The sequence below is a fragment of the Anser cygnoides genome, chromosome 37 (genome assembly GCF_040182565.1).
Source record: "Anser cygnoides isolate HZ-2024a breed goose chromosome 37, Taihu_goose_T2T_genome, whole genome shotgun sequence".
In the NCBI taxonomy this organism is placed as follows: domain Eukaryota; kingdom Metazoa; phylum Chordata; class Aves; order Anseriformes; family Anatidae; genus Anser; species Anser cygnoides.
In genome coordinates, this window is record NC_089909.1 from 298,486 (window position 1) to 308,733 (window position 10,248).

At 61.4% G+C, this 10,248-nt stretch overlaps 1 protein-coding gene across 1 annotated transcript; it reads left to right on the forward strand.

Moving 5' to 3' along the window:
* Nucleotides 1-579: 579 nt before the first annotated feature.
* On the forward strand, nucleotides 580-9,944 carry LOC106049141 (antigen WC1.1-like). The gene is made up of 13 exons (XM_066987003.1): nucleotides 580-604; nucleotides 1,567-2,034; nucleotides 2,262-2,576; nucleotides 2,685-3,011; nucleotides 3,093-3,407; nucleotides 3,743-4,057; nucleotides 4,543-4,587; nucleotides 4,675-4,983; nucleotides 5,332-5,367; nucleotides 5,637-5,777; nucleotides 6,445-6,540; nucleotides 7,255-7,407; nucleotides 7,641-9,944. Exons 1-13 carry the CDS (start codon nucleotides 580-582, stop codon nucleotides 7,895-7,897), a joined length of 2,802 nt encoding a protein of 933 aa, XP_066843104.1. The 3' UTR covers nucleotides 7,898-9,944.
* Nucleotides 9,945-10,248: the final 304 nt, after the last annotated feature.

The following is a 10,248-nucleotide window of genomic DNA, read 5'->3' on the forward strand; positions in this document are numbered from 1 at the left end:
GGTGCAAGAGGGCTGAAGCTGGGCACCCCCAGCCCAGTTCAGCCCATGGGGAGAGGAAAGACCCCAACACCACCCCAGGGACAGGCCATGCAGGACAGGGCTCCCACCCTGGGGTTTGTGACTGTGCCTGATCCAGGGACAATCTCAGACCCACAGTGTGGGGCTCGAAGCTCTCCTGATCCTTCCCCTGTTGGTGTTTGAAGGGGCTGCAGAGGTGAGGCTGGCGGATGGCAGCGTGCGCTGTGCTGGGAGAGTGGAGGTGAAACAGCAGGACCAGTGGGGGACCGTGTGTGGTGATTCATGGGACAAGGACGATGCTGCAGTGGTTTGTAGGCAACTGGGCTGTGGGGTTGCTCTTGAAGCTCCTCAGTATGGACACTTTGGGGCAGGATCTGGCCCCATTTGGAAGGTTCTTGTTCAGTGTTATGGCACCGAGTCTGCCCTGTCTGACTGTAGTCACGCAGGACGCGGTGAATCCTACTGTTCTCACAATTCGGATGCTGGAGTGATATGTTCAGGTAAGGGCTCAGCCCATTCCCCACATTTAGGGGATGGGACAGGGGAAAAGGGTAACAGCTCATGGATCAGGGCACTGATGAGCTCGGTCTGTCACTGCTGTTGTCCTACGTTCCTGGGAAAAGCCCAGTGGAGCCCAGCCCAGACACCCAAACCCAGCCTTGTCCTTGAGCTGGAGCAGCCAACCCTGGGGAGGTGCCCGGGGCTGGGAGAGGCATTGTGCTGGCTGGTTCCCATCTTTCTCCTCCCATTCACCCAGGCCCTGTCTGGCAGGCTGGTCCCTATGCCAGGAGAATCTAGAGCAACTCCCCCAGCCACCAGCAGCCTCAGGGAAGGGCGTGCAATGGCCCAGGCCTTTTGGGTTGTACCCCCAGCAGACAAGAGAACCTCAGCCAAAGCAGGGGGGCTGTTCAGAGGGCAGGAGCACTGGGCTTGGGCAGAGGAGCAGGGTGGAAAGCGGCACCTTGTTCCTGTCCCAGGGTCACCCCATGAGAGCCAAACCCTGGAGACATGGCCCCTCCAGGCCATGCTGACCCACTGCCCAGCCTCTCCTGCTTGCCCTGTGCCCCAGGGGCTGTGCCAGCACCTCCTGGCTCTCCTCGGTGCCTGCCTTTGCACCGGGAGCTCGTGTCAGCCAGGGCTGCTCTCTGCCTGCTCTCCTGCCCGCTGCCCGACTGGTGGCTGGAGACGTGCATGCCCAGCACCACACTCTGTCCCTGCCTGAGGACCCCCCTTTACCTGCTCCCCAGATGTGCCCCATCGAACAGCAGCTCCCCAAGAGCCCCAGCAGCCCCTGGGAACAGGGGGCTTTTCTGGCAGCTCCAAGGGGTTCCTCAGCCTGGCCTGAGCCCCGTGGGGCAGAGCAGGCTGCAGAAGCCCCCAGTGCCTGGGCCCATTTCCCTGGGCCCACGTGCTGCGGGTGCTGCAGTGCTGGGTCTGGGGCCGGGCAGCCCAGGGGCTCCGGGCAGCAGCAGTTTGTCTGAGCGGTGCCTGCGGCTGGGGGCTTGGGAGAGAGGGCAGCCCATGGGTGCTGGGCTGGTTTCTGAGCAGCAGCAGGGGACCCTGACCTGTTTGTGCCATCAGCACCCACTGAGAGCTGCTGGGCTGGCCGTGGGGCTCTGCATGTGGCCACCTTAGGGATAAGGTGGGAGGTGGGCACGGAAGTGCCAGAGGGCTCTGGGAACTCACAGGTCTCCTTGGTTGCTCCAGGATTTGTCCGGCTGGTCGGAGGGGACAGCCCCTGCTCAGGAAGTGTGGAGGTCTACGACAGGGACCAGTGGAAAGCTGTCTGTGACTCCCAGTTTGGTGCCAAAGCTGCCGAGGTGGTCTGCAGGGAGCTGCAGTGTGGCACAGCCCTGTCTGTGCATGGGGCAGCTCACCTGGGAGAAGGGGCCGGTCCTGTCTGGGACAGAGAGCTGCAGTGTGTGGGGAATGAATCCACCATCCTCTTCTGCCCCTGGGGGGCCCCCAGGGACCAGCCCTGCACCCACGGCAATAGCACTCATGTCACCTGCACACGTAAGGACTCGGTGTGGGATGGTGCCCACGGGGTCTGTGGTGGGGGCAGGAGAGCAGGGTGGGCACTGGGCTGTGCTGGGAGGGGGACAGGTGTGGTGAGTTGGTGGTCTGCAGCCCTAAAAGAGTGCTGCAGGAGGAGAAAGGCACGTTGTCCCTTTGGCCTCTCCTGCAGCTCCTGAGGGAGCAAAAGCACAAATGTGGCCTCTCTCACCCTCCTTTGTCCCCAGAGTACACAAGGTTCAGGCTCGTGAACGGCAGCACAGCGTGTGCGGGCAGGGTGGAGGTCGAGGTGCTGGGGACGTGGGGGACCCTCTGTGCCTCCCGCTGGGACCTCTCGGACGCCCACGTTCTCTGTCGGCACCTCGGCTGTGGCTTTGCTGAGTCCATTCCTGGAGGAGGGCATTTTGGGAGAGGAACCGGCCCCGTCTGGAGAGACTCGTTCCACTGTGACGGGACTGAAGCCCACCTGGGGCAGTGCCCGGTGACTGCCCTGGGGGCCTCACAGTGCTCCCACGAGAACGCTGCTGCTGTCATTTGCTCAGGTGAGTGCTGGGCAGTGCTGCAAAGTGCATTTGCCCCTGGTGTGTGACACGGCCACCCAGAGCTGGGGACCCCATGGCAGTGCCTGGCTGAATTTCTGCTCTCACCAGGCCCGGCTCGCCCCATGTCCCTGCGGCTGGTGGGCGGAGGGAGCCGGTGCGACGGGCGCGTGGAGGTCTTCCAGCACGGGACGTGGGGCAGAGTCCTGGATGAGCAGTGGGACATGCAGGAGGCCAGCGTGGTGTGCCGGCAGCTGCAGTGCGGAGAGGCAGAGGCAGCCTACACCCCTGTGAGGGCCGAGCGAGGGCTGGGCCCCGTGGGGCTGCACGGGGTGCGGTGCACAGGGCAAGAGGCTGACCTGAGCCTCTGCAACACCTCCCTGCCCGAGAGCGCAATGGCAGCAGGGATCGCAGAAGACGTGGGGGCCGTGTGCCGGGGTGAGTGGTGCTGCACGTCCCCCAGGTGTGGGGCTTAGCAGGCAGCCAGCCCCTGACGGCCGGGGCTTCTCCCCGCTGCAGGGAGCCGGCGGGTCCGGCTGGCGGACGGGGCCGGGCGCTGTGCCGGGAGAGTGGAGATCTACTACCAGGGGCGCTGGGGCACCGTCTGCGACGACGCCTGGGACCTGGCCGACGCCGCCGTCGTTTGCCGCCAGCTGGGCTGCGGAGGGGCCCTGGAGGCAGCCGGCTCCACTCGGTTCGGGGAGGGCTCCGGGCAGATCTGGCTGGACGGTGTCAACTGCTCCGGGGCCGAAGCTGCTCTCTGGGACTGCCCTGCTGAGGCCTGGGGGCAGCACGACTGCGGGCACAAGGAGGACGCGGGAGTTGTCTGCTCAGGTCTGTGCTGAGAGTGGGGCTGGGAGCTGGGGCCTGGGAGGATGGGGTGAGGACAGGGCTGGGCAGGGCCGATGCCATCCCTGGCTGCATTGGATCCCCTGCCCAAGCCCATCCTGGGGAAACCCTCACACAGACCCCAGGGTCCCTGGGGAGTCCATTCATCCTGACAGTGAGTGGGGAGGGCAGGGGTGTATGTCAGAGACCTCTCTGCCCCCAGATGCAGGAGGGATTCGCTGGCTGTGCCTCCAAATACCCGAGCACCTGGGGTGCAGAGGAGCCTCTGATCCCCCAGCCCCAGACCAGCCTGTTCCCCCTGGGGCCTTTCCTCCTTCCAGAGTTCATGGCCCTGAGGCTGGAGAACAGCGATGGCTGCTCCGGGCGCCTGCAGGTTTTCTACAACGGGACGTGGGGCAGCGTTTGCTCCAACTCGATGACTACCGAGACGGTGTCACTGGTGTGCAAGGAGCTGGGCTGTGGGAATGAAGGGAACCAGGAACCAACCTCAATCTATGCCAAGCTGTCTGGCACCGCGTGGCTGGATCATGTGGAGTGTGGGAAGAGCAACAGCTCCTTCTGGCAGTGTCCCTCTGCTCCCTGGCATCCGCAGTCGTGTGAAGACCTCCGAGAAGAGACCCACATCACCTGCAATGGTAACTCTGATTCATCAGGCCCCCAGGTCCTCTTCCCCACTGGGTATGGTCAAATGCAGAGAAGGAACCCAGAGGGGCTTTGACTTTCTGCATTAGACCCTGTTGCTGCTGGTGGCACAAAGGTGACTTCAGCTCTCAGAGTCACCCACGTCCACCAGCAGCAGTCAACAGTCAGGCTGCCAGCAGCCCCTGGGGGATGCAGAGGCATCTCCAGGCAGGGTCTCAGAGGAGACCATGCAGGGCTTGCAGGAGTCCTCCATCCACGGACAGCCTCCTGCTGCTCTGTGAACCAGGGACCCTGTGGCGATGCGCACTCAGGTGCCCCCCACAGTGCCGTGCATGTCCCCTGAATGAACGGGGTTCTGCTGCTGCCCTGACCCAGGCAGCATGGGGACGTGCGAGCAGAGGTCAGCCCTGCTCTCTTCTGCATGACCCCCAAAGCAGCCCCTTCAGCCCAGCTTCTCTTTCCTTTGGGACATGGACAGAAAGGCCACAGGTGGCTGCATGCCCCAACTCCACGAGGTGCACAGGTAGGGAGCTGCCCCTGCATGTGCCCCCCTCACCTGGCAGGGCTGTCCCAGCTGTCCCGGTGCAATGGGAGGTCACTGCCTCCCCAGACAGGGAGAAGATCCGCACCGTGGGAGGCAAGGACGGCTGCTCGGGCAGAGTGGAGGTCTGGCAGCGCGGCGCCTGGGGGACGCTGTGTGACAATGCCTGGGACATGCGGGACGCCGAGGTGGCATGCAGGCAGCTGGGCTGTGGCCCCGCGGTCTATGCCCTGGGCCAGGCTGCCTTTGGAGGGGGGACGGGCCCCATCTGGCTGATGGAGTGCAGGGGGACAGAGCTGTCTCTGCAGGACTGCTGGGCCCAGCCAGGGGACAGTGGTGCCTGCCAGCATAAGGCAGATGCGGCTGTGCATTGCTCAGGTGAGCAGTGGGGCTGGGAGACATCGCTGGGGGGTTGGCAAGGAGCTGGCTTAGTCGTCTGCCCTGCTGGATCCTGGCATGGCCCAGCTGGGGTGTCCCTGCAGAGTGGGAGGCTGGTGGTGGGTGCTGTGTGCCCTGTGGGGCTGGATGTCCCAGCACATCCTCTGGGCTGCCTGCACTGTCCTGTGAGTGGCCCAGAGCAGTGGTGCTGGGCCCTGTCCCTGCCACCCTGCCCAGCCCCGCAGGAGGGACAATTCAGGTGGCACATGTTGGGGCCGTCTGCCAGGGAGGCTGCTTGCTACCGCAGCCCCAGCCTCTCAGCCCGGCTCTCCTTCTCCTGCCCTGCAGCTGCACCCAGGACAGCAACACCCCCCCCACAAGCAGGTAAGTTGTTCTTCCCCTGGGGCTGGGTCTGCCCATGGCCAGGCTGTGACCCACAGCCAGGGGAAGGGGCTCCCTGCTGGGCTGTGAGACTCCCAAGAAATTGAGGGATCTGGGGGAAGTCTGTGATGTACCCAGCAGGGTGGGAGCTGCTCCATCACCCAGCCCTGTCCCCCCCAGCCCCTGCTGCCTTTTGTGGTCAGGAGTGGCATGTCCTACCCCCAGCCTCTCCCATGCCTGATGCTGTCCCTGCCATGTTCCTGCCCATGCAGATCCCCCCCGGGGCCCTCTGACCACCACCAGTGAGAGACTCTCGGTGCCTGTCATCATCTGCATCATCCTGGGGGCCCTCCTCTGCCTGCTCCTGGCCCTCCTGGCTGGGCAGGTGCGAAGCGCCAGGGCTCGGCGCAGAGGTGGGTCCTTCCCCAGTGGTCCTGGTGGGGAGATACCTCCTGGCAGGGCTGGGTGTGCTGGGGATGTTGGTGAGGGGCACAGGCAGAGCTGTGTGCTGCCCCCTGCCCCATCTGCTGCCCCATGGATTGATAGACCATGGGGCACCAGCAGCAAGGGGTGGAGAGAACCCAGACCACGAGGACATGAGTCCTGGGTGAAGGAGAGAAATGTGAGAGGTGGGCTGAGGGAGACGGGGAGGATGTGCTGCTGGCAGTGCTCTGGGCAGCACTGGCAGGAGGAGCGTGGGGCAGCAGGCTCCATCACTGTGGTTCCAGCCACCCCCCAACAGGGCACGGGCTGTGTTATTGACGCTTGGGGCAGAGACAGAGCAGCTCCATGGGGAGGGGAAATGCGGGAGCTGGTGCAGGGTCTGCACTGGGACGTGACCCAGGGAACAAAGCGGCACAAGGGCTGTCTCCAAAGGGATGGTGTGAGGCTGACGCTGCCCCAGACCATCTCCATGGGGATGCTGTCTTCCCTGGGGTTGTGGCCACAGTGCCAACACAACACAGTGGGGCTGTGCTGTGGGGACAGCCCTGTGCTGGCCCAGGGAATGGGGCTGGGGGAGCCCAGTGGGGTCCTGTCCCTCTCCGCCTATCCCCAGACCAGCCCTGCCTCTGTCCCCAGGCTCCGGGAGAGCTGGGGAGCCCTTCCCTGAGGCCGTGTACGAGGAGATCGCTTACAGCCTGGCGTGGGAGAAGCAGCCGAGGTTCAGTCTCTCAGGTGGGTGCAGGTCCCTGCGGGGGCACATCTGCAGGGCCCTTTCTCCCTGCCCCAGACCAGGGCTGTCCCCTGCGGCTCTTGCCCTTGGTTCCTGAAATCGTTGGGCCGTGGGGTCTGTGGGAGAGCATCCAGTGCTGCTGGGCCCAACAGAGGAGCTTCTTCCCCACCAGCTCTGCCCATCCCAGAGGGGACAGCCCCTCTCTGCCTGGCCTTGCACCTAGGGAACAGCCAAGGGCTGAGCAAAGAGGCTGTCCCAAGGCAGCTCTGGGAGGCCCTCTGAGAAGCACCTCATCCCAAGGGAACTGGTCTCCATCCCATGCACCCCCAGCTCTGTTGGTGCCCATCCCCAGCAGTGCTGAGCACCAATCAGGGCAGCAGGGCTCATCCCACAGCACCCACTGCAGCTCTCCGCAGGCTCCTTGTCAGAGGGGTCCCTGACCCAGCTTCAGTACTACCCCAGGCACAGCGAGGAGGAGGATGGTCTGGGGCCAGACCCAGGGGTTGGAGGGGGAAGGAGAGGAAGGGCTCCATCTCTCCTGCCTGCAGACAGACAGACAGCAGTGCCACTGAGTGCCATCATCAGAGCTGGAAGGATGAAGGCTCTGCTGTGGCCTGACACCAGCAGCGTGTCAGCCCTGTATCTCTGCACACCCTCCCATCCTCTGCTCTGCAGGATGTCTCTTCTCACTGCCACCACCTGCCCTCTCCTTTCAGATGTCCCTGTCCTGCCCGGAGGTGACCCAGGAGATGGCTATGACGATGCTGGGGAGGTTTCTGACCCTGGGGAGGATCCTGTCCCTGGGCAGGGGGACTGGGATGTGCCCGGGATTCCAGAGGAGGGAGATGGGCCCAGGGATGCAGCCACAGGTGAGAGGGCAATGGAGCGCTGCCGCTTCCTTGGTGCCAACCCCAGCGCCAGGCAAGTCCATGTTGTATCAAGAGCCTGATCTCCCAGCACGGGGAACCCGTCCTGAGAGATTTCCTGGGGGCTGGAAGAATGGGCCAAATGCCTCAGGGCTGGCGAGGAGGAGGAAGGTGATGTACAGCCCCAAAGGGCTCCCCTCAGGACCAACCACAACAGCCTGCCTTGATGCTTACAGGGGGAAGCCTGCACTCCCTGAGAAGTACTGGGGACCCTGGAGCTGAGGGACACACCTCGTCCCCCTTCCCGGGAAGCATGGGCTATGACGATGCTGAAGAGGTGTCTCTGGCATGTCCCCACGAGGACACCCAGGATGTGTCACCGGAGCCACATGCACAAGGGTCCCAGAGCCCCAGGCCAGCAGAGCCCAGCCCTGCCGAGCAGCTGGGTGCAGCCAGGAGGGAGGAGAGCTCAGTGCCACTGGGAGAGCCGTGACTGCCAGGGAACGGTCTCCCTTTTCCAGCAGGCAGGAGACACACATGGGTATTTCCCCTCTTGGTATTCCCCTGTTTTTATGCTGTGTGTTGGCAAATGTTTATATTAAAACCCTCTGGGGCTTTGCCCCAGATCCAGTGCTTCCCTGCCCAGGTGTCAGGGCACCTCCCTGAGGCTGATCAAGGGGAGCAGAGCTCAGAAACACAGCGGTTGGGGAGGGTCACGTCTTAGGGCCAGCAGGATCAGTGTCTGGCTGTGGGGCTGCCAGAGGCCCTGGTCCCTGGACACTATTCCTACTGACAGAGACATCTCCGTCCTGCCAGCCACAGGCAGTTTCCAGACGAAGTGGATCTCTGTGAAGCCCCATGAGGCACTCACTGGCAGTGCCCTGGCTCTGCTGTCTTGGGCCCCCATGGAGCCCAAGGATGCCTGCCCAGCACCCACAGGCAGAGATACCTCTCTTACAGGAGCTGAACGGGAAGAAAGGTTGGACCCTTGGGCAGGACTTGGCACCCAAACTGCCCTCCTAGCTCCTGCTGGTGGGTCCCCACAGCCCTTCAGCTCTTCCCCAGCAGTCTGGGAGGTGCTTTTAGTAGTGGGATGGTGGGATGGAACACCTATTGCAGCATCTTTTTAATCCCTTTGGGTCCGCTGTCCTGGCTGTGTCCCATTGCATTGTCCTGCATACCCCCAACCTACATGTCGTGGGGGGCAGTATGAGAAATGGAGAACCCATTGATATGGTTCAACAGTAAATGAAACACTGGTCTGTTAACAACACTGTTTTGGTCTCAAATGCAAAACTCAGCTGCATATGAGCTTCTCTAAGTAGAACCATAGAGATTCAAAGAGTTTCAAGGGGGAAATGAATCCTAGCACAGGAGCTAGCAGGACTCATCCAGAGAGCTTTAGCTATTACGGGGGAAGGGGATAAAACAGGGATCACCAGAGAAGTGCCTGGGGGAACAATACTGAAGCTGGGGGTGAGGCAGATGTCTCATCTGAAGTGCATCTACACCAATGAATGCAGCATGGGCAACAAACAGGAGGAGCTGGGAGCGACTGTGAGACAGGCTAGCTCTGACCTAGTTGCTGTAATGAAGCATGGTGGGATCACTCCCACGACTGGAGTACTGTGGTAGACGGCTACAAGCTCTTCAGAAGGGATTGACAAGGAAGGAAGAGTGGTGGTGTGGCTCTTTATATTAAAGAGTGTTTTGATGTTGAAGAGCTTGGGGTTGGGAATGGTAGAGTGTCAATGGATAAGAATGAGGGGAAAGGCCTGTAGGGGTGACATCTTGGTGGGGGTCTGTTATATGATCATATGACCAGACTGGTAGATGAGGGAAGGGCTGTTGATGTAGTCTACTTAGACTTCAGCAAAGCCTTTGACATGGTCTCCCACAGTATTCTCTGGGGAAATTCTCTGCCCATGGCCTGGACAGGTATAGTCTTCTCTGGGTAAAGAACTGGCTGGAGGGCCATGCCCAGCGAGTTGTGGTTAATGGAGTTAAGTCCAGCTGGCGTCCTGTTACAAGTGGTGTCCTGTACAAGTGGTAGGTACTGGGGCCTATCTTGTTTAATATCTTTACTGATGACCTAGGTGAGGGGATTGAGTGTACCCTCTGTAAGTTTGCAGATGACACCAAGTTTGGAGGTAGTGTCGATCTGCCCGAGGGTAAGGTGGCCCTTCAGAGGGATCAGGATAGGATGGGATAAGGCTAATCGGATGAGGTTTAACAAGGCCAAGCACCTGGTCCTGCAGTTTGGCCACAACAACCCCATGCAATGCTATAGGCTTGGGACAGAGCTGAACATGAGCCGGCAGTGTGCTCAGGTGGCCAAGAAGGCCAATGGTATCCTGGCCTGTATTAGAAATAGTGTAGCCAGCAGGAGCAGGGAGGTGATCATCCCCCTGTACTCAGCTGTGGTGAGGCCACACCTGCAGTACTGCATTCAGTTTTGGGCCCTCACTACGAGAAGGACATTGAGGCCCTGGAGCGTGTCCAGAGAAGGTCAACAAAACTGGTGAGAGGTCTGGAACACAAGTCCCATGAGGAGCGGCTGAGGGAGCTGGGATTGTTTAGTCTGGAGAAGAGGAGGCTCAGGGGAGACCTCATTGCACTCTACAACTTTCTGAAAGGAGGTTGTGATGAGGAGGGGTTGGCCTCTTCTCTCAGATAACTAATGATAGGACTCGAGGAAATGGCCACAAGTTGTTCCTGGGGAGATTTGGATTAGATATCAGAAAAAACTTTTTCTCTCAAAGAGTGGTCAGGCACTGGAACGACCTGCCCAGGGAGGTGGTGGAGTCACCATCCCTGGCAGTGTCCAAGAAGCACCTTGACCAG

What these genes read in the sequence shown, in the direction of transcription:
- LOC106049141 (XM_066987003.1), top strand. Translation starts at nt 580, where the DNA reads ATGGATCAGGGCACTGATGAGCTCG. An exon ending in TGCTGCTGTCATTTGCTCAG is followed by an intron (nt 2,577 to 2,684) that starts GTGAGTGCTGGG and finishes TGCTCTCACCAG; the next exon opens with GCCCGGCTCGCCCCATGTCC. An exon ending in CGCGGGAGTTGTCTGCTCAG is followed by an intron (nt 3,408 to 3,742) that starts GTCTGTGCTGAG and finishes TCCTCCTTCCAG; the next exon opens with AGTTCATGGCCCTGAGGCTG.